The sequence below is a fragment of the Pituophis catenifer genome, unplaced genomic scaffold (genome assembly GCF_029215685.1).
Source record: "Pituophis catenifer annectens isolate HBS135680 unplaced genomic scaffold, rPitCat1.0.hap2 SCAF_1, whole genome shotgun sequence".
NCBI lineage: Eukaryota > Metazoa > Chordata > Lepidosauria > Squamata > Colubridae > Pituophis > Pituophis catenifer.
The window spans coordinates 285447001-285470916 of NW_027256881.1; the positions used below are offsets into that span (position 1 = coordinate 285447001).

A 23916-nucleotide genomic window follows, 5' to 3' on the forward strand; every position below is an offset into this window, starting at 1 on the left:
TAAATAAATGAAGTTCCTTGGACATCTGGAAGGCATAACTCTGACACAGCCATGGGGGAAGCCTGTAAAGTTTGTATTGTCTTCAACTCAGTTGTTTAACCACACAACTGCTAAATTCTGCCCTCTCTGGTGTGTCAGTAATACCAATCAGCTGTTCTTGCCCAATTAGCTAGGAAAGGAGAAGAGAAAACCAATTAACTCTCTAGACAGAATCATGAATAGGGCTATGCTGATCCCTCTTTTGAATATTCCACTCCTAATTTTTCAAGAACAGCTTTGCCTAAACTGATGACTTGGATTGGAACTACAACTCCCAGAAGACTGAATGAAGGATATGTAAATAGATGCATATCTGTGCTTCCCCAGATAACTGGAGAGCCCATTCTGAAAGATTCAGATCTGCAGGATATATCATATTCATTGGTTGTCCTTTATTGTTCTTCTGAATCCTATTTAGTACTTTCTGATGCTTATTTTGTATATCACTGGAGTTTGCATCACAACAATTTGCTCTGTAACACTCCAAATTCTGTTTAGGGAACTGCAGGTCTGGAAGTGACTGCCTATGAAGAAATGTCCAGTCTGGTGAATTACATTCAACCCATCAAATTTGAGAGTTTTGAAATTTCAGCACGTAAGAATGATTTGTTTTCTCCTGTTAAGGAAAACATTTTCATATGGTTAAAGAAAGCCTCAGACATATTTGCACTGAAAATGGCGTATTTATTAACTGTGTAAATGTCATTCTTTAACACTGTTCTATGTGCTTTAGGACTTATATATGGGTAGCTGAGGTGGTAGTGGACAAAGCCCTACTTCTAGTGGCAATATGATACAGGGCAGTACAAATTAAGCGAAATTTATTGCATCCCTAATGAATTGTATGTTTCAGTGATTCTCTAAGTGAGCAGAAGTTGACCCTGCTTCTACATGGTGTAAAATTAAATACGAGATTTACCTGCATGTGGACTTTTTGTGCATCACTGATTCATTGAGAGCTAAGAGGGAGAAAAATGTGTAACCATAGCCCTGTATCACTATCTGCATTTACATTACATTTGCCAAAGTTTATAAAAAACGTTCTCTAATTTGGGCCAAATATTGAATGAGAATTTCTGAAAGTGATGAAAACCCAAAGAAATTGCAGACTTTGTCCCTTCCATTTCTTTTGTGCTAGAATAAAGGATAGATAATAAATAATAATGAAACTGAGATAAAGAATTCAAAGAAATTATTTTCTATAAAAGATATTCATTTTGTGCAAATATTAGCAGTGGAAAAACTCAGATGATTCTACCTTTAATTTTAAAAAATAAATTTTTCTGACCCCCTTCCTGAATTTAGAACAACTGGAGAGCTGGATTTTGATTTTCAAAATACTGTCAGCATTAACTCATGTTGTTGGAAATGCTGAGAGTTGAAGTTAAAGTATCTTGAGGATCCCAGCTTTTAAAGTTAATCTATTGTTTCTACTCCATTTTCAAACATGTTCCTAGACACAACAAAAATAGCTTCACTGCACATAAGTGGAAGCTTATTATACAATTATTTCATGAAAGTTCTACAGCTTGTGGCAAGTATAATTTGCAGCAACACAAATGCTATCCTCCTGCCAAGAAACACAGTTTAATAGCAACTTTGATTAGGCAGTGATTGACTCCTCCCATATTATCTGCAGAGGTAATGTCTACAAATGTGTTTGTTGCCATAAGTGATCTCCTGGATATGCTTCCATGCTCGATGGAATCCTGAAATGAATTTCCACCTGACCCCAACTCTTTCTGTGTCGTCTTTTATTTTTTTATGTGAAGAAGCATGTGCAACCAGCATTTTTATTTAGAAATGATAACAAAGATTGGAAATTAAATGGAAGAAGGGATGGATTTGGAAACAAAAGATTGATTATGCTTTATGTTTTCTTCCTTATTATTCCAGAGAAAAACCACAGTTATGTCGTTTCCTCCTTCACTGAGCTGAAGGCTTATGAGTTGTTGACCAGGTCACCCATCCAGTTTGTTGAGTATCCTTTTTAAAGACATCTCCTTAGTGATTAGTTATGTTATATATCTATATACCGGTAGAGAGCTCATTCCAATTTATACATATATGCCCAAAGAGAATTTCTCTCTACAAATGAAGTTGGAAAAATAGTTGCACATTCCATGGTGTCAGACATAATGTGCAGTTACCTACAGAGTATAGTAACTGCTGTTTTTATTATTGTAATAGACATTGTTATTAGCTAGCTGCAGTGTGTTAATAATATTAGATATTAGGAATTCATTTAAAAGCTGTTCACTATTAATCATTCTACCTGGAGGATATGATTCTTGCATCAATATCTATTGAACTGCCCCAGAAAAACTCTTTCCACTATTTTATGTGTGCAAAACAATTATAAACAATAGCAAAGATGGTTTATTTCTGATAATCTCCTGTCTTCATTGCCTCTGTGTCCCTTAATTGCACTGTACACAGAATATTCTTTGTTCCCTTTCAGTTGCACAATGACATGTTTCAGCATAATATGAATTCAATAGAATAGAATAGAATTCTTTATTGGCAGGAATAGCATTTTGGTTAATGTGTACAACTGTTTATCCTATAAAATGAGAATAGTCATTGCATTCATTCAAACAATGATCTCCTATTAAATGAAACTCAGCTACAACAAAAGACAGATGAGCCGAATTTATCCCAAAGGGACTCGGATAGATTCATCTAACTATATGCCACAGATGTTCTGGAATGTTGGGTGTCAAATGGTGGCATTAAACTTTCAGACAAATGGTGAGTGGAGTGCTTCTTTGGCTTGGGTCCATGTGCTGTATTAAGTTTCTGGCTCTGATATTGTTTTGCACAAATGTATTTACATACATTAAATACAAATGTATTTATTTAACAAACCTATATAGCTGCCCATCTATCAGAAAAAACTCTGATGGTAAACAAAAACAGAATGTATTAAAAAGACAATTTAAAAACAGTCAGCAATAAATAATATTGAATCCCAATAAAACTTGCATCCATCCATTAACCACCCCATATCAAGACATCAGAGTTTGTTAGATCTGAATGGTTATGTGTCTCCTGACTTTAGTCATAATAGAACGAAAGGTGCCCCATTCAGTGAAGCTTGCTAATTTGCTTTTTTTTGTCCTGAGGTGACATAATCTCCTCTGCCACTTCCTTTCCCAGATGTCCCCATGCAGCAGAACATGGCTCTGTTTGAATTCAATGGGCAAAGTGGCTATCTTCTTAAACATGACTTCATGCGTCGTCCAGACAAGCACTTTGATCCTTTTTCAGTGGATCGGATTGATGTAGTTGTGGCAAGCACTTTGTCAGTCACCGTAAGTAACCACTGTGGGATTGATTGGGGGATTTGCTACCCAGAGGTATGGTGCCAAATATCCAGTGCATCTACTACCCAGTAAGATCTGCATGGCAAAGTAACTCTAGAGTGACCTGCAGGACATTCTGATTATAGAAAAATATAGTTGTTTCTGCATTTGAATAAATGAATTCATCTCATGCAATTAACACTCACTTGGCCAGTTGTAGCAATTGAAAGAAAGATGACACAAATGGACTAATTTGCAATTTTAGGCAAAATATCAGTGTATCTATTCTATTGCAATAGAGTATTGGACATGTACCACTTCATGTCCAAACAGAACAAACCTGTTTGAAGTCTTCTCACTGAGTAAGCTACCATATGGCCATGGCTATATTTGACTGCAAATCTGGTGTTCTCCAGCAGCTGGAAATATTCCCAAATCAGTCTCTCAGTTCTTTGAATTCCTCATGTTCATGTAAGCAGTTGGTGTGCACATCTAATCCTTTTTTAAAAACATAATTCCTTTTCCTAGAAATACTAGCATCATCATGTTTAGGAATGTAACTGTGTCACTAGAACTAAAGAAAGCAGCTCAGAGAAAAATCCTTGTATTCAGGTAATATTAATTATACAGTCTAATTTCACTTTAAATACACAAATGTTACACAACTTTTGAATTTATGCTTCCAACTCAAAGGGGGGGGGAAGCTGTTTTTGAAGGGAATTATAATGTTCATTGATACTTTATGTTAAGCTTCAAATTACCTGTTTACTAAAATCTAGAAAACTAAAGAGAAACTAAACTAGAATACTTCTGAGTGATACTATGCATTTTTCTTGCAGTTTTTGATTCAAAAAAGCATTTAGTCATGCATTTCTATGAACAGCATTCCACAATAATATTTTCCTAATAGAATAGAACAAATATACAGTCTAAGAAATAAAGTGTAATGTAAAACTAATGGGTCTTAAATAAGCTAATGGGAAATGAACCTAAAGAAATTAAGTAGTAGCTTAAAACAAGATGCAAGTACATTCAAAGATAGTTTACACATGACACAAAAGCGGGAATTATTCAATATGTGACTGTACTTAATAGTAATGACATGAACGAAGTATTGGAAATGAAACAAAATGAAAGTTAGCTTTTGCCCCAGCCCCATCCACACTTTTTTGGAATGTAGCCTGATCGCTCAAAGGCCAGATTCAGCCTGACAAATGTTAGGTGTGCCCCTGGCCAAAAGGGGTAGGGGGGAGGACTTAAGAGCTAATGCTGAATCTTTATGTAACAAATTACTCTCCTGTTCTTGTTCCATGCACAGATCATTTCTGGCCAGTTCCTTTCAGAACGCAGCGTGAAGTCCTACGTAGAAGTAGAACTGTTTGGTCTACCAGGAGATCCAAAGCGTAGATATAGAACCAAAGTGACACCAAATGCCAACTCAATCAATCCTATATGGAATGAAGACCCTTTTGTGTTTGAAAAGGTAACAATCCTTAATATAACGTTGTGTCACTTCCAAGGGTACTATGTCTGCTGTTTCCAGGTCCTGGGCATTTAAGGCAGGGGAGATTCCTCTATTGTTCTTGATATAGGAAGCAGTTGTAAAAATGGAATTAAATAAGCAGGATCAGCAACACATTTTGAGAGTAAATATTAGAATCATCGCTTAGTGATAGGATTGGAGAAAATATTCAGGAACACATTTCATTGAGTAAAAGCTGTCCTCCTCAAAAATTCCAAGCAACAGAGGTTGTTATAATTTGTAGTTTCTAAGACATGTTTTATGGGCAGAATACTTTGCAGACTTCATTTCCTTGTTTCTAGTGACCCTCTCAGGTATTCCTTAATATTTCAATGCTGCAAATGGGAAATTTAAGAGAAAGTGAGGTATATTCAATTCAAAGCTTTTATTTGGGGGGGGGGGAAGCCCTCCTAAAATATGTCAGATCGAGGGTTACAAATTCTGTGCTTTCTAAAAAAAATTAAACATTTGCAAAAGCTCAAGATCACAACATATGGAAATATATCCCCTTTCAGTATAATCTTCATTATTCCGCACATGAATTGCAAAGCATTTGTAATGCCTAGTATGAATATAAGAAAACCAATATAGAACTATCTTCTTAAAATTAGGAATGCAGAAAGCAGCCATATACAGATCAGCAGTAGTGCTTATGTAGTTTGCATTGTCCACAATGACTTTAGGTAGATAGGTGGGTAGAGGAAGAAAGAGAGAGTGGGGAGGAGGGAGAGAACCAAAAGATATAAAGAAGGCTTCAGTACAGTTATTTACATATTTCTATTTTTTGTTTATACCTCTTGGCTATCAGCTCAGAAAAGTTTATGTTAGACAGGATCAACCCATATAGTGAACCTTCCCTGCATGTGGGTGGCTGACTTTGAAGCTGGCAGAAAATTTCTTTTTAAAAAAGTGATATTATTCTTGAGCTAAGCTGAATCAGGAAGTGAGAAAGCAGCTAATGAAAAGGAATAACTGGGGATATGATAGGGAGAAAGGGAAACAGCTCTGCCACTTGCTTTTAAAATCTAAGTAAGCCATATCATCCAGTGGTGGGATTCAGCCAGTTTGCACCACTTCGAGAGAACCGGTTGTTAACTTTCTGAGCAGTTTGGCAAACTGGTTGTTGGAAGAAATCATTAGGGCAGAGAACCAGTTGTTAAATTACTTGAATCCCACCACTGATATCATCCATATGAACATAGAAGAGAAGCCTTTTAGATATGAAAGCACAGAAGATAAGGGGGCCTCCAAAGGCGACTAGCTGTAGAACTAGTTTTCTCCACCTTGGGTTTTTTAGGTTACAAACTGTCATACAATTTTTTTCCTGCCAGATTTTGATGCCAGAGTTGGCTTCTCTCAGAATTGTAGCTTTGGAAGAAGGTGGGAAGTTTATTGGTCACCGCATTATCCCAGTTACTGCTGTGTGCTCTGGTAAGACACTTGACCATTTTTCTGAACATTGAACTTGACTGTTTCTCTCTTCTTCTTTTTTTTACCACAACCTTGGGGTGGCTTCCCATAAATCTTGATGTCCTTCATAGAACCAGAGGAGAAGGCTGGCTCAAAGCCATCTTTGTGCATTCCTCAAAAGCATAAAGTACTAAAGTAGGATCTCCTTGTGAGAACTAGAAAATCTGAAAACCTTTTATTCATGTCTAATTGATTACAATTAGAAGTAGCTTCACAGTGCTTTAACCTTACTCAGGGCTAAAAGATCTGAAAGTGAGGGTAGGGAGAACTATAGGAAATGTGTGAATTGGAGTAATGTGTGCCACCAGATTTTTACCTTATTTTTTTCTTCTTCTTATATTTGAAGGAATGCACAAAGAGAGCTCATTCCTTAAGGAAACACACACACTCACAGACACACAGAAACACACACAGACACGCAGTCACACACAGACACATAGAAACACACACACATATATATATATATATGAAGGGACGCGGTGCCTCAATGGCTAAGACGCTGAACTTGTCGATCGAAAGGTCAGCAGTTCAGCGGTTCGAATCCCTAATGCCGCGTAACGGGGTGAGCTCCTCTTACTTGTCCCAGCTTCTGCCAACCTAGCCATTCGAAAGCACGTAAAAAATGAAAGTAGAAAAATAGGGACCACCTTTGGTGGGAAGGTAACAGCGTTCTGTGCACCTTTGGTGCTTAGTCATGCCAGCCACATGACCATGGAGACGTCTTCAGACAGTGCTGGCTCTTCGGCTTTGAAAGGGAGATGAGCACCGTTCATCGGGAATGACTAGCACATATGTGCGAGGGGAACCTTTACCATACTTACATACATACATACATACATACATACATACATACATACATACGTATGTATGTATGTTTAGGTATTTCATCATGAGTGACTTTTGTGAACTTTGGTATGAAACTGGTACACAGTTTACAAAAGCAGAAATAATATGATATCGAAGAACCTACAACGATGCTGTTTTTCTAGGCAAGCTCATTGCATTTCTTACTCTGGTATCCAAATTGCCATGGCTATATATTTTCCTACTGGATTAATCCACTTTCTTTTTTTAGGCTACCATCATGTTTGCCTTCGTAGTGAAAGTAACCAGCCTCTTACAATGCCCTCTCTATTTGTCTATGTGGAGATGAAAGATTATGTTCCTGATTCATGGGCAGGTACAGTATTCTGAGAATGAAAGAGCAGGACATCTATACTTCAGTTGCAGCATTTTAAAAAAGAGTAAAAGGTGGCTTTCACTCTTTATTGCTATTAGTCTTGATTTACTTCTAGATTTTTAAGATGAGGCTTGGTGTACATTGGCCAATTAAAATTATTTACAATACCTTCTGGATGAAGAATGTTGAAAAGATTCTCTTAGTTAAAATTGTGAAATAACTTGAATGAGGCATTGGATGAGGTGTTTTGTAGGTAGATATGAGGGTCTTAAGACAGCCTTCAATAAAGATGTCAATCTTATAATAACTGTTACCAAGATATAATCAGTGTAGAAGATTAGGGAATGGCCTTGAAGGACAGAAGGAAGAGCTGTCTTCTTCCTGTCAGGCAATAATCAGACAAACACAATTTAAGTCCAGTTCAAAAAAACTAAATTGAGAAAATGTCTCAGATAGGCCCTTCTCTCATTCACACAAGGAGAAAATGAGAGGGGATGAGAGTATACTCAAAATTGCAATATTCTGTACTGTAGTTGTTCCACGAAAAGTAATTTTAGACCTACATGGCATTGATTTCCTAGACTGGTCTAATTATGGAGGTACTGTCAATAAGAACCAGCCTATATTGCCATACTTGTAGCAACCACAGGATGCGTTTATCTTCTTTTCAGCTATTTATCAGTCTCCCAGGATAAGAGTAAGTAAGATAATGCCTCCTTCAGATTGATCTTTGCTCCTGGATACATCCATGCAGCTTTCTTGCCACAAGTGATTAGTCATTGCCTTACTCTGAAGATTATTTATTTATTTCCCAATTGAGCCCACAGACCTGGTGTTCTTCAGAGGTTTCCTATCCAAACACAACCAGACCTGTTCTTATTTGATATTTTTCTTTATTTCAGCTATTGTTCTTATTTGGTTTTTGATCCCAGACAAGGTCAGCCAAACAGGACAAAGACGAGGAAGATTTAAAAGTCTTTTTTGCTTCTTTTCCTAGCTGAAGGAGGGTATATAAGTCCTTCTTAAGGAAAACTGTAAATGAGGATGTAGGTCACTCAACATTGTTCTAGAAAAAATACATTTTGTTGCTCATATAAATGATATATCTTTGAACTAAATACAAGCCCATTTCAGTTTTATCCCAATGCAGGCAAAATGCAGAAGCTTAAAAATCTATTACTGCAAGTTTTATGTCTTTATTTTTATTAGTTGATTTAGAATAACAGAAAGCATATAAGAAAAGGCAAATATTACTATGTTCTTAGTAAAGGAAGTAGCAATCAATCAATAGGAGATAATGAGATGGTATTATACATTTTGTTTTTTAAAAAAATAGATCTCACCATGGCTTTATCCAATCCAATAAAGTTTTTTAATGCACATGATAAAAAGATGAAGAATGCAGATGCTAATAATGGGGTGAGTTCTCCAAATAATATTTTGTTTGTGTAAAATATCTGATTTTGTATTTAGCTCAAATCAGGCTACTAGTGATAGAAGTTAAGTCAACATATTCCATCTCAGAATCTGACATGTCTCTTAATAGCAACCAAAGAAAAACAGAGATCAATTATTTTAAAGAGGCTTTTAATAAAATGGGCCAAATGTTGTTTTAGAATCATAAAATTAATACTTCTGAAAATACTTCAGTTAGGATCAAGAAAGTTATTCATACATTCTGAATGTTAACAGAGTTATTTGAAAGACAAGAAAAGTCTAAGAAATTGGGATAGCAAATAGTTTATAGGTAGTCCTTGTTAATGACTGGTTGCTTAATGACCAAATTAATAATGGCTTCAGAAAGAGTGGTTTATGGCCTGTAAAGCACTTCCAACCATTACAAAACATTACACCAACACAATAACCTACAATCACATGATTATGATCTGCATGCTTGGCAACCAGTTCACTGATCATGTGATTGTCATTTGCAATGTACTCTGTTGGCTTTTCCAGAAGGTCAGTGGGGAGAGCAGCAGGGAAGGTTGTAAGTAGAAGATAGGGAGGTAAGCTGAAATCCTTCATGGGGCTGGAGGAACAAAGTTGCAACCCTTGAATCCTGAAGATTTCATCTCTGTTCAGCCCAAAATGACATAGAACAATCCAGCCAAAGTTCAATTCTTTATTTGCTTACACACAACGGACAGAATCTGCCAGGATCTGCCCATATTACTCTCATCCTAAATCCCCCTGGGAGATTCTAGGGAGTGGCCATTCTAACTCTCTTCCTCTGTCTCCTATCCAGCTGTCTCCCCTTTTCTTACCATGTGCTTCCTGCTTCCTGGGAAACTGCTCCTTTACTATTGTCCATCACACCACCTCCCTCTCCGTAGACACCACTCTTTGCCTCCAGGAACAAAATAAAAGCCTGGATGTATAACAGTGTTAGGGAGCAGCTGAAATGCTGGTTTCCAGACTTGCTTTTCTCCACTTCTTATTCTGATTTAGACAATTATTCACAAACAGAGTGACTGTCTCATCAAGTCTTCATCAGATTTCACATTTAATTATCAAGAAGCTGTAAAAGGAATTTTCTTGAAGCTAAGAATAAGACAGTAGTTGTTGTTGTTAGTTGCGAAGTCGTGTCCGACCCATCACGACCCCATGGACAACGTTCCTCCAGGCCTTCCTGTCCTCTACCATCCTCTGGAGTTCATTTAAGCTCATGCTTTCTGCTTCAGTGACTCCATCCAGCCGCCTCATTCTTTGTCGTAGTTAGAAGGTAGTGTCAGAAGGCACATTTTACTGAGTTATCATAGCTGTGGATGCTGCTGAGCAATTTATTTGGAGTGGTCAACATGAAAAGTATAGTAACGCATGTCTATTGAGCAAGTCATAGAATATTTGGGGCTGTCAGAGAACCAAACAACCTGAGGTCTTCAGTTTAAAGAAGTCAAGTGAATGGAAAAAGGAAATAACATTTTTCAGGTTGAGAAATTTTATTCACTGGCAGGACATTCACATGCGCTACCCTGAAGAATGATGATGGACTATCTCCACTTGTTACATATTTTATAGATGCACCTTATGATACTTCATCTTTCTTGCTGCTTTCATGCAGGAACATTAAAGTGCCAAACCAGAATAAAAAAGCAACAACAATATAGGATTGGGTAGGAAGCAGCCAATTTTTCCCCAGGATCTATTTTTGCACTGACACCAATTTTCTGCTGAACTTTATTTTATAGAAATCCATACAGGAAAAGGATCTTTCAATCAATGGGATACCTAACATCCTAGGAAGCTATTGCACTCCTTCAAATGGCCCCGCAGGTAATGCTATGGAAATGATAGGAGCTGAGAATGGGAGAACACATATAATTCACATATTGAAAAGAGATGGTGTAGCTCCCTGTGACAAGAAGTAGGATCAACCCACATCACTGGGACCAGTTGATCATTCTGACCATAGTAAACATCTGTTATAAAGGAATAAAGTTTTAGTCCACTGTGATGCTGTTTTCATTCTCCAGGAACCTTGATTACACCAAAGGAAGGGACCATGAAAGAAGCTGCAAAATTAATTACAGGTAAGAAAGCCCTCTCTTTTTAGCAATTTGACACAATGACACATGTAAACAGATTCTACACATATATCATTATTGCAAAATGTGTGGTGATTCAGCCAGAATATGATACATTCATATCAACTGGTGGGCTTTATCACATTACTTTTCTAAACCCACTCCACAAATTTATTCAGAGATTTATTCATTGTGGAATAAATGTGGCGCTCCCATGTAACGCCTCTCCTGCACGAGCTGCACTGGCTCCCGGTGGTCTTCCGAGTGCGCTTCAAGGTCTTGGTTATCACCTTCAGAGCGCTCCATGGCTTAGGACCTGGCTATTTACGGGACCGCCTGCTGCCACCAATAGCCTCCCACCGACCAGTACGCTCCCATAGAGAGGGGCTCCTCCGGGTGCCGTCGGCCAAACAATGTCGACTGGCGGCCCCCAGGGGGAGAGCCTTCTCTGTGGGGGCACCTATGATCTGGAACGAGCTCCCCCCGGAGATACTGAGGATTCCGGATCTGCGTACCTTCCGTCGCGTGCTTAAGACGTTTTTATTCCATCAAGCTGTCCTGACCTAAACTTTTCCTCTTTTTAAATGGAATTTTAAATTTGGCTTTAATTTATTGGGGTTTTAAAATGTCTCAGCCAAATTTATTTAATTAGTTTTATCTCTATTTTAAATTTTGTATCTATATGTTTTATTTTATGGCTGTTCACCGCCCTGAGTCCTTCGGGAGTAGGGCGGTATACAAATTTAATAAAATGAAAAAAATAAAATGAAATGAAATGAAATGAAATTGTGGAAAAAATAGCAATGGGAATTAAGAAACCCCCTCCTCATTACAGTAAAAGGAGACTTGAAACCTTTCATTTTATCGACGCCGTTTTGGGTTTTTAGAGAATATATGATGTGGAAGGTATATGTTCCCAAACTGATTCTTTAGGACTTCAACAATTTACTTATCAATTATTAAGAGACTATTTGCCTTGTCCTGGTTGTTCTTTTTCTGTCTTTTCTTTTACTTTCCCCAGTATTGTAGCCTTCTTAGAGAGCTAGGACTTCACATAAATAGGGTGATTTGAGCCTTATCGTTTGTGACTCAAGTGAATCTAAATGTCTTTTCCAAGGCTGTCATTGGTACTCTACTCCAAAAGCTAATCTGTGGCATATTTCTCGGCTGCTGGTTCTTTTACTTGATATTCACTCTTGAAAGGCAGAAGCTACTTTGTATGTTATTTTAGTCTCATTTTTTTTCACTGTGTTCTTTGACTTTTACTACTAGAGTTCCAGATCGTTTGCATATCTGCATATCTGCTCTGATAGCTGCATTTTCAGCTATCAGAGCAATATCATCAGCAAAGTGCAATTATTCAGTATGCATCAGCAATGATATTCCTTGTTCTTTCATAAAGCCAGCTTTGATTGCTAGCATCTCCCTTTCAATGCAGAGCTCTAATCTGCCTTGAGGCATTGTTTTGTTAGCATATGAAATTAAGGATGTTAGATGATAGTTTGCTTTGCACATTCTTTTAAGTTTTCTTTCTTTAGTTTGTTATGTAGATTGACTTACTGCAATCTACTGGCCACTCTGTCCTTCTCCGGTTCTAGCCAAGCTATGCTGGCATAGTTTGGCTAGAAAATATAATGACTAATGGGCCCAGATTCCAGAGGGAGTTTGGTGTTGTTTCTGCTGATTTATTGCACAGTCCATTTGAAATGCTAATAACCACTTGGAAAAGGGGATGGTTGAAGCTTTGGATCAGATCTTACCCATGAAACTTCTCCCTTCTGGAGATCTTAGCACTCCCTGTGGTTTATGGAAGAATTGAGGGAGATGAAGTGAGAAAAAACATGTCACGAGCATTGCTGGCATTCCCCAAGGGATAAACTGGACTGAACATGGGTCAGACCCATTATAAAGGCCTACCTAGTAACAGTAAGGCAGTAAAGCATCATTATGTCTCTGCTCTTATTGCATTTGCAGATAGTCACACTTTTTCAAGTGACATAAACTTCTTGGATAAGGGTAGTTTGGAGAACTTCTTGCAGGGGCATGCAGATAAATTACTAGGCTCTGTTGGATAAAATTGTTTGGCTTCATTCTCAATTGGACACTGGCTTTATTGAGTTTAGTGGAGATGCATAGTCTTGGCTTTTTATCTGGGAAGAGTTTGAACCTGTTGGACCTGAGGAAGTAGACATGGTTCTTAGAACTGTTTGCTCAGTCACCTGCTCTTTAGATCCATATCCCTCTTGCTGTCTCCTCCTAAGGAGCAGCTGACCAGAGCAGATGTGGTCAATCTCCCATCCTCTCTTTATTCAGACAAGTTTCAAGGAACCGGTCTACTCCCTGGTTTCTTGGTCTTTGCTGCAGTCATTAGCTGTCTTCAGTTTTTCATTCCTCCCCAGAAAGCAAAGTAAAGTAAAACTTTTACTGGAAGTAAAAGTTAGATTTTTTTTTTAAAAAAAAGGAGAAGATAGATTATCCTCATCCACCAAGTTGTTTCCTTCATAGCGTAGAATACAGGATGGAGCACCAGATGTCCTGTTTTTCATCTCTATTCTGTTGCCATTATGAACATAAAACAATTAAGGCTGGAATAACCAAAGGTCACTCTCTTTGGGACCGCTCATGGTAATTACTCACTGTAATGGTTCTGTTTTCTGGGAAATTCTCGGCCTGTTTGGAGGGGCGGTGTTGTAAATTCTTGCCTATTCATGCCTCTCTCCTGCTTTAACCTTCTTTTGGTCATGTTTTGCTAGTTATCTCTTTTTGTTGTTTGCTGGTCTTTAATAAATAAACATCAAGCTATATTTTTACTCACTGTACTGGTATATTTGCTCGCCTATGCATATTGACTATGCTGGGTGCAAACTGGAAATTGTGGTTATATTCCAGCAACAGAGAAGTTTCACTTCTACTTAGAGTACAGGTTGATGAAGTTGTCAATGCTTATGCTATTTGGGAATTATGGAAGTAGGTGCCCCACTACATTGTGGAAAGGACCCAGTTGGGACAAATTTCTCTTGCATGATTATTGTTTTAAGAAAGTTTGAAAAGTTCACTCCAAGTAAGATAAAAATCCAGAAAAAAGTGAAGCATTAGCACTTTGCAGAACTTGGTTTACAATGTGGGAGCATTATTTGCACATTGCCTCCAAAAATCTGGTCCTCACTTTACCAACCTTGGAAAGTTGAGCCCTGACAGGATCGAATTCCAGGTATGGGCAGAGTTTGCTTGCAATACTGCACTTTAACCACTGAACCACCAGAGCATAAGAAGAAATTAGTCAGTTATTCAGAATAATAGCTAGAATTCAAAATGGAGTCATGGAACCTAATTTATAAGTAGAGGAAGAAGTGCCACTAAACCAGCTTCCCATTAAGCCAGCTCCATGTCCAGCTGGAAAACTCAGCTAAATGGACCAACCATTGAGCAAAGTATTGGGGATCCCCCATCAATATTATGAACAGTACTCATCAGGTGGCTTTGAAATTTTTACAGATTCACTCTAGAGCAGGAATCCCCCAACCCCTGGGCCATTAGAAACTGGGACACACAAGTGGCGGCGAGTGAGCGAAGCTTCATCTGCGCATGCATGGGATCTAGGTTGCGCTTGGAACCATTCCCCACCACCGCTCCATAGAAGACTATTTTTCTTCTGAATCTGGTCCCTAGTGCCAGAAAGGTTGCGGACCACTGCTCTAGAACATTCCTTAGTGGGATCTGTATTGGGTTTTTTCTTATGTTTGAGGTGCTGAAAAAGACAGAATATATTCATGCAACACAAGGTAATCTTGAGAGAAAATAGGCATAGTAAATTAGTTGTGGAAAAGAATCTTCCAAGAAAATGGCAGCCTAGCATCATATTTCAACTGATGGATGTCTTTTTCATTCTGTGTTTCAGAGCCACAGACAGCCAGCATTGAAGAGATACAGCAGATGAAAAATTTTGGGAAGCTCTTGAAAAAGCAAGAAAAGGAACTAAAGGAGCTGGAGCGGAAGATGACAAAGCGCAAGGAAGAATTATTACAGAAATATGCTGCTTTTTTCACAGAGGTGGTTAGCCAGCTTAGCAGAAAAGAAATGCCATGCCCATCAAGAACTCCACGAAGAAAAAGGTAGACTTTAGTGCAGAAATAATAAAGCAAAGAGTTTCTTATTTGCAATCAGAATAAAACAGTGTTTTGTTGCATTACAATTATGTTTTTCTGATGTCTTGGTGACACAACATGGAGCTCCCTGGTGGTTCCCCATCTAGACCTAGACTAGATTTGGTTCTGCTTAACCTGTTAGCATACTAAATGGATTATGACCAACTCATAATGGTAGGCTCAAGCAGAGGGCGTGCCATTTACCTTCACTTCACTGTACCTGCCTCTGGGTATATGTTAAGCCAAGCAAGAGAGCTGGAGGAATGGAATTCAACCACTAGGCATATGGTTGCGTGAAACAGAATTCTCTAGACATATTTTTCTTTCTATTTTGCTATGTTCCATCTTCCTGGCCTGTAGCTCTTCCAACAATATAGTTCAGAATTTCTTGCTAGTATTGAAAAACTGGATCAGTTCCATCTATCTGTATCCTATCTGCAGCCTATATAATAGACTACAGTCTAGGGCAGTGTTTCTCAGCAACTTTAAGATGTGTTCTTAAAGATCGTAAAATTGCTTAAATTGAAAAACTGAGCTAGGGAAAGGAAAAACATTGGTGGGTTGCTTCCAGTTTGCCCCAGATTGGGCAAACCAGTAGCGGTGGCGGTGGGAGGCTCTACCACCCGCCCGGACGCTTCTATGCATGTGGAGAAGTGTCTCACATGTGCATGAGCTCACACACGCACAAGCGAACCAGTAGCAAACTAAATTGAAACCCACTACTGACATACATGCAATTTCTGGGTCCCCTAATTCCACAATCATTAAGTTTTTCCTTTTCCAATATTGGGGAGGGGGATATTTGAATGGCTCTTAAAAGACAAATGAATTTCTGTGTTGCCAAAAGTAGGTACTTTCCCCTGTTTAAATGGCAGTTCTGGTGCATTTCTTGAAGTCTTTTTCTTGAAGTACCGGTATTTTCATGTCATAAACATTCAGTATATGAAAGGACACTATCCAAACAATATCAATGTTATGCTTTTCCAGTACAGAGATTTGGTAGAAATTGGAATATGGGGTTATATGTGTTAATATGGTGGTAGTGCCAGAAAAAGGTGTGGGAAGCAGCCCTTTATCCAACTGGTTTATTCCCAGTGCTATTCAAATGTGCCAAACAAGAATGCTATGAAATAGGAGGAGAACAGGCATTACACAGCTCCAGACATCAGGCAGAATTATATATATGTAGGTCTTTGATTATTCGGATTTTCTCCCGCGTAAAATTGGAAGTGTCTTGGCGACGTTTCAACGAAGTCTCATTCGACATCTTCAGGCTGGTGTTTTCGGCTTCGTGCTTCGAAGCCGAAAACACCAGCCTGAAGATGACGAATGAGACTTCGTTGAAACGTCACCAAGACACTTCCAATTTTACGCGGGAGAAAACCCGAATAACCAAAGACCTACATACAAACACCCGCGAAAACCTCAGAAAAATGTGTGTGTATATATATATATATATTTATCTTCTTAAGTTTTTTTTATATTTATATATATAATCTTTACTTTCTGAAATGGCAAGATCAGAGCAAGAAATTCCAAACTTCTCTGACATAAAAGTAAGAGTGTGAATGCCACTCTAGCTGCTGGATTGCAGTTGTTTTGCCCTTTTGTCTAATAGTGCCTGTCTATTGAGGAAATAGATCAAAAAACTGTGGAGTATTACTGATGACTCTCATTTACTGATCTGCTCATAGAGTAGATATCGTGACAATATGCCAGGGGAAAAGGGAAGTAGAGTCAGGGTTTGCCAATTTCTGCCTTATATTGAAAATTGTTGCTGTCTCTGAAGTTGTAGGATAGTTTTGGATGAAAGCAGCACAAAAGGAAATTCTGCAGAGTTGACCGAGATTGCTGATAATAAAATGATGGAGCTAAAAGAGAAATTGGAGGAAGAATTACTCCACCTGGGAGAAGAACAGTATGATGCAATCTGGAAGAAGAAAGATCAGCATGCCATAGAGGTATAGTAACCATATTTGTATTAACATTATTTTATTTAATGCAGCTAATGCAGCTAAACAGCACTAATGAACCTGAATCATTTCATTATTACCTGAATCATTTCATTAAGACTTCATTATTATACATGTTAAACTTGTCAGATGGCTTTAAACCCAACCCCAGATCTGCTATTTGAATTTTCATTATTGTTTTGGGAAAAAAGGTCATACTGTGTGTGAATATGGCTTCCTTATATTACCAAAATGATATTTCATTATATTTCTGGGGCACTCAATTAAATTGATAAGTTAGAACTGATCATTCCTTGGCAATTCTCAAGAAAATTTATCATTTGAGTGTAACAGGTGGGAGATCTCATCAGTTCCTTCCTTCTTCAAATTTGTGTAAAATACAAGTTTGCTCACTCTCACACACCCTAATGTGCAACACGACAGTATATTACAGACACAGCTTTGGAAACATCTGGAGCCATTGAATTAATCACTTGCTGTGTAGTTCCTAAGGTAGGAAAGTGGCACATTCTTCTTTGCCATGTTTTCCCTATTCAGTTTTCCCATTGTAGTTCTCGTAGGCCCATAGCAAACCTGCTTCAAATGATTGGAATGATGTGGGAAGTTGTAGAAAACATTTCAAGGAGAAGAAGGGATCAATGCTCTCTTTCTTCTGTACAAGCTTCTACTAGATCTGAATCCTTTCTGTGGAAAAGATCCTCCTAGTTTCAACTCAGGATAATGTCTATGGAGATTGCTAGTCATCCAGGTCATGAAGGTTGCCACAATGTAAAAAAGATGTTGAGACTCTAGAAAGAGTGCAGAGAAGAGCAACAAAGATGATGAGGGGAATGGAGGCTAAAGCATGTAAGGAACAGTTGCTAGAATTGGGTATGATTAATTTAATGAAAAGAAGGACTAGGGGGAGACATGATAGCCGTTTTACAATATCTAAGGTGTTGCCACAAAGACAAAGGTATCAACATATTCTCCAAAGTACCTGAACGCAGGACAGGAATGGATGGAAACTAATCAAGGAGAGAAGCAACCTAGAACTAAGGAGAAATTTCCTGACGTTAGAACAATTAATCAGAGGAACAATTTGCCTCCAGAAGTTATGGGTGCTCCAACACTGGATGTTTTTAAGAAGAGATTGGACAACCATTTGTCTGAAATGGTTTCCTTTCTGAGCAGGGGATTGGACTAGCTCCAAGGCCCCTTTCAACTGTGTTATTCTGGTATGATTATCCCAAAGTTGCTTTTTCAAAAGGCAATTGGACTTTCTTAGTTTTCCTTGAAGACATCTCGCTTCTCATCCAAGAAGCTTCTTCAGTTCTCAGTACTTTGAAAAAGCACCTTTGGGTCGACTTGGGATAATGTTTAAATAAATAAATAAAGAATAAAATAAAATATTTTCCTTGTGCTTTGTTTAAACAGAAAGTTGCTAAAATGTTACAGCTTGCAAGAGAGAAGCAAGCATCTGAGCTGAAGGCACTAAAGGAGTCTTGGGAAAGGTAATAATAAAATTAATGTCAGTGTGTGCAGAATCTTTCTACTCATTTTTGTAGATTTTCTTCTCTCAGCCTTATTTTGTTTGTCCATTGTGAAATCTGTGCTTTAAAACCTTGAAACCTTCTGTGATCAAAGTAGAAAAGGAGCGAGCATTTAATATTCACCACAATACACTGTTAAATTTGTAAACTCAAGCTGATTATCTTCCTTTACAGCGACACTAAAGAAATGAAAAAGAAATTAGAGGTGAAGAGACTGGATAAAATCCAAGCCGTGGCTAAGAATGCTGATAAGAGTGCTCAGGAAAGGTATTTTTGACTTCACACCCAAATGTAGCTCATCTCTACTGGATTTGTGGTTTTTAATGAAAAGGGAAATTTTAAAATAAATGCCTAGATTGCTGTTGTATGTACTGTATTGAATCAATGTTTGAACCTAATTTTAATATAGTCTTGCCCACTTTCTGCATACCAAGCTGGAAAATCAAGCATGACTCCCCACAAAACCAAGCCTGACTCTCCAAGTGAAAAATTATTTGCACACTCCTGATTTGGAGTCAAATACTTGCAGATCTTTTGAGCGCGAGAAAGAAGCCATTCTCCTCACTTGAGAACTTAAAACTTGAGAAACGTAGGGAGGTTTAGTCATCACTTTAAAACATAGTTAATATGACCTGTGTCACTCTTCAAGCTGCAATATAATAAGCTGCATTTGTTTCTAGTTTTGGTTAATTGTAATTTATTGTGCATGACAAGTAAGAAGGATGTCTTCAGGTATGTGTAAAAACAATCAAGATTTTAGTCAGGCCTTCACATCTCCTCTCCAGCCTGTTTACAAATGAGGATGGCTTCCATGTTCCATCAGTCCTCATTGAGGAAGATTTAACATAAGCAATCTTGATAACCCATGACGAAGTTGGATCATTTGATGCAGGGGTGAAATCCAGCAGAATTCTAACAAGTTCTGGAGAACTGGTAGCGGAAATTTTGAGTAGTTCGGAGAACCGGCAAATACCACCTCTGGCTGGCCCCAGAGTGGGGTGGGAATGGAGATTTTGCAATATCCTTCCCCTGCCACCCCCACCAAGCCGGTAGGGAAAAATTTTAAATTTCACCCCTGATTTGATGAGATGAAGGAGAGAAGATGGGAAGGAATGCAAGCCCAATGTTTCTTACAGTAACTATACCTGGCAGATTCAAAGTATCTTCTTTCTTTCCTTGGTTTCTTAATATGCTGCTTCTTCACTTCAGTCTCCTAATAACCAGTATTTTAGTCTGAGGACTTTATTGTGACCACATGTCCAGAACAAATAATAATTACTTCATCTTATGGATGAACCTGCCATCTGCAATTGGTATAATTTAGCCAGTCCTAGACTAGAGTCTTTTGCAGACAAAAATATTACTTTTTCTATATCGAAATTCTTTCTGCTTTTAAGTGATTACATATGGTACGAAAACATCTTATCTTAGCGGATGCCTTAACAACAATCTAAGCTGTAAATTTTAAGTAATACATAAGGTTTGATTTCTTTTTTCCTAAAGGTTAAAAAGAGAAATCAATAATTCACATATTCAGGAAGTTGTAAAAGCAGTCAAGCATGTAAGTAGCTTTCTGGTTTCTTTCCTTAGCATCTAAAAGAACAATTATTAGTTCTGCCCTACTGATTTGGGCAAATGCTGTGTCTAGTGATTTACAAATGCTTCCTCCTTGCAAGACACTTGATTCTAATCCAGATGTAGGGTCCAAATCCAAGGGGGCTCCCACAACTTTACACAGATCCCTAGAAGAAGAATAAGAGCTTGAGCTTCGATGGCACAGTGGTTAGAGTGCAGTACTGCAGGCTACTTTTGCTGACTGCCAGCTGCCTACAATTTGGCAGTTCAAATCTCCCCAGGCTCAAGGTTGATTCAGCCTTCCATCCTTTCGAGGTGGGTAAAATGAGGACCCAGATTGTTGGGGGCAATATATTGACTCTTATTGATTGCTTAGAGCGGGATGTAAAGCACAGTGAAGTGGTATATAAGTCTAAGTACTATTGCTACTGAGCTCTGACCCTCATTTAGTAGATCATGTGTCTTTCACCACTGTCTTTTGGAATATTTTCAAAGCTGTATTCCCACTGCAGTATTTTATGTGGTGCCTGGAGTAGCTTCAAACCATACGTTACAGTGGCCTTGATACCCATTTCATCTTTTTTTCTGTGATTTATGTGGGTGTTAAAAAATACTGAAGTCTTCAAATTTTAGACAATTATCCATCTGGGGTCCAGGTGACATGCAATGGGGATAAGTGTAATTATTCATTATAAGCAGAATAAACAAATTGAAAGTAGTTTAAAGTCATAACATGAAGAAACAAAAAAAATAAATAAGTACATTGATTTTAATTAAACATATTTCCATCTGATCAACTTAATGTAACTAAATATGAAGGCCATTAAGGTCAGGTAGAAATGTAATCAATCTATCAATCAATCAAAATAAACTTTCATAGGGCAGAATTTTAATTCATTGATTTTTTTTTTCACAACTTAATCTAACTCACAGTTATTATGAGTGAATTATTCCGCAAGAGTAAGTGTATGAGGAAAATCATTACCATTTTCAAATTGGAACTGAAGCACTTGATTGTTTGCCCCTCCCCTCGGCTTAGTCACATGATCATAGAACGTTTCTCACCGCCTTAAGACATTTCAAATGATCACCTGTGCATGAGACAAACTGATGTCAGGTCAGCTGTCTAGGCATAATGTCCTATGTAGAGAAAACTAAAATTGGGATCAAAGTGTCATGAAACTAAGAAAAAAGACATTGAAGCATTCCTCTTATTGCCTGTGACTCAGAATCCAAAACTTAGTAGTCGTTGGTTTCAGTATTGATGTATAGCAAAGTATTCTAGTACAGGTAGTACTTGAATGTTCTACCAATTCATTTAGTAACCATTCGAAGTTACAATGGCACTGAAAAAAAGTGACTTATGACCATTTTTCACACTTATGACTGTTTGCAGCATCCCTGATGTTTGACAAGTGATTCATATTTATGATGGTTACAATATCCCAGGATCATGTGATTACCTTTTGTGACCTTCTGACAAGCAGAGTCAAAGAGGAAGCCAGTTTCATTTAATAACAGCGTTACTAATTTAACAACTGAACAATTAACAAACTGGGCAATAAAGGTCGTAAAATGGGGCAAAACTCACTTAACAAATTTCTCACTTAGCAGCATAAATTTTGGGCTCAATTGTGGTTGTAAGCGAGGATTGCCTGTAATATATAATAGCAAAACAGCAGTTGTCATATATCTGATATTTATAAAAATCATACTGGAATATGGGGCTTTGGAAGGATAAGGAGAGACTGGGAGTTAAAATACCCTGCAGACTTCATCACTGGTGTTGTTGTACCTACAGAATGATACTGCATTGAGATGTTGCATTTATATAATTGCATGGAAGGTTATTCCTTCTAACATACATTTTTCTCTTGCTTCAAGATGAATGAGAAACAGTCAAGGCATCAACAAGTCTTGGAAGCAAAGCAATCAACCTGCCTAGGGAAAATCAAGGAAAAAGAAAGCCAGGTATCACATGACTAATTTACAGCAAATGTCCTTTCAGGATTAGTAGTATAGCAGGGGTCTAGAATAAGTCCAAAGGCTTCACAAATTATTTCCCTTCAGAAGTACTGGAATTGCAACTGCCAGCACAGCTCAATCAGCATGGCCAAAGCTGACATCTCAACGCACATGGAAGATTGGGGAAGGCTGAGGCAGCCTATTCCCTGCTCTCCAGTCCTCTACTTATTAAGCACCCATCTATGCCAGGGATGTCAAACTCAAGACCTGCAGGGTACTTAGATCTGGCCCACGGGGCGCCCTGAAAATAATGTAGGACCAGCCCACAGTGCCTCTGCCAGCAAAAACAGGCTCCTGAGCGCCGTTTCGGCTGTGACGGCCTCCTGCAAACCCTCTGCCAGTAAAAACTGAGCTTGGCACGTGGTCCTCCCGAGCTCTGTTTTCACTGGCAGAGGGTTGCAAGAGGCTGTCGCAGCTGAAAATGGAGCTCGGGAGCCTGTTTTCACTGGCAGAGCGCTCAGCCCACCACAGATGCTGATACAAATGATGTTAAGCTGGCCATGCCCACCCTAGGCATGCCCCCCCGAGATCAAACACAATCCTGATGCGGCCCTCAATGAAATCAAGTTTGACACCTCTGATCTATGCCATAGAGATTGCATTCACCTCCTTGAAGATTCATTCATGAAATCCTATTTGTTCTGAGCCTCTACATGATAGCAAGAATAAACAAACTGCTTAGGCTTACTTGAATAGGATTTTTTTCTTTTTTAAAAAAAATCAGAATGCAGTTTTCTTTGGGACTGCTGTACAATGCATGAGGAAAAGAGTTTGAACCTTTCATTCCCTCCATGTTAGCAAGGTGGAGTTCCCTATAGGCCCCAGTGGGAATGATCTTCTCCTCCTCACATCTATAATTACAGCAGAGGAATGGAAAAAGTAATTTACCACAGGGATCTTGTCCTCGGAGAGGAGTATTTTTTTTAAAAGTTGGCATTGCTAAAAGACACATAATTGAATTTGTAAACATGCAACAATCAGGTTTCTCTACTGTGAACCTTTCCTGTCTCTTTCTGCAGCTCCAGCAGGAAGCATTTGCCGAGTATGAAAACAAGATGAAAACTATCAGTGCAGAAGTGCAAGATTCAGTGAAGAACTGCATGAAAGTCTGTTACCCTTTGGAAGCTGAGACGGCAAAGAGAGAAGCCCCTGGAGCTGCTGGTGAGGGAGACCAAAGGCCATGTGGGAACTTGGTGACTCCTGAGACTCTAAGATATGCAACTGAGGTGGTGAAAGAGGATGTTATCATGGATGAAGAATCCACTGATGCCCAGGAGAGCAGATTGTAAGATTTAGCAGAAGTCTTATTTTAAAGTTCCTGAATTTTAAAAATAAATCCCATTTTGTTTCAGAGTTCCATAGAATATAATGGAATATCTGTTAGTTATCCAATGTTTTTGAATAGTAGGACATTTTGATCTGGCAGACTTACATCAGAGGTTTTCACTCTGTTTAGATTTACTACTAAAATCCAGCACCAAGAGATATTTCCTACTACTGGTATCACAACATAGAATGAGCCTTATTGGGTGGATTTGAACAGCCAGCTAGTTAAGTTTCTCAACTCTCCATCTGGACAGGCAGGAAGGTAACAGCCCCATTATCTCAAAAACCAATCTTGCTCTG

General features: G+C 38.4%; 1 protein-coding gene across 1 annotated transcript in view; it reads left to right on the forward strand.

Annotated features, from left to right (window-relative positions):
* The window catches only part of PLCB2 (phospholipase C beta 2), a 62034-nt gene extending 38455 nt beyond the window's left edge, over positions 1–23579 (forward strand). The window contains exons 16-32 of the mRNA XM_070931332.1: positions 538–634; positions 1936–2020; positions 2666–2790; positions 3199–3353; positions 4663–4827; positions 6198–6297; positions 7412–7516; positions 8853–8935; positions 10705–10789; positions 10990–11046; positions 14939–15152; positions 16975–17146; positions 18575–18651; positions 18865–18957; positions 20194–20251; positions 22150–22236; positions 23310–23579. Of these exons, the coding sequence (XP_070787433.1) occupies positions 538–634; positions 1936–2020; positions 2666–2790; positions 3199–3353; positions 4663–4827; positions 6198–6297; positions 7412–7516; positions 8853–8935; positions 10705–10789; positions 10990–11046; positions 14939–15152; positions 16975–17146; positions 18575–18651; positions 18865–18957; positions 20194–20251; positions 22150–22236; positions 23310–23579 (2028 nt within the window). The remainder of the gene's footprint in view (positions 1–537; positions 635–1935; positions 2021–2665; positions 2791–3198; positions 3354–4662; positions 4828–6197; positions 6298–7411; positions 7517–8852; positions 8936–10704; positions 10790–10989; positions 11047–14938; positions 15153–16974; positions 17147–18574; positions 18652–18864; positions 18958–20193; positions 20252–22149; positions 22237–23309) is intronic.
* Positions 23580–23916: the final 337 nt, after the last annotated feature.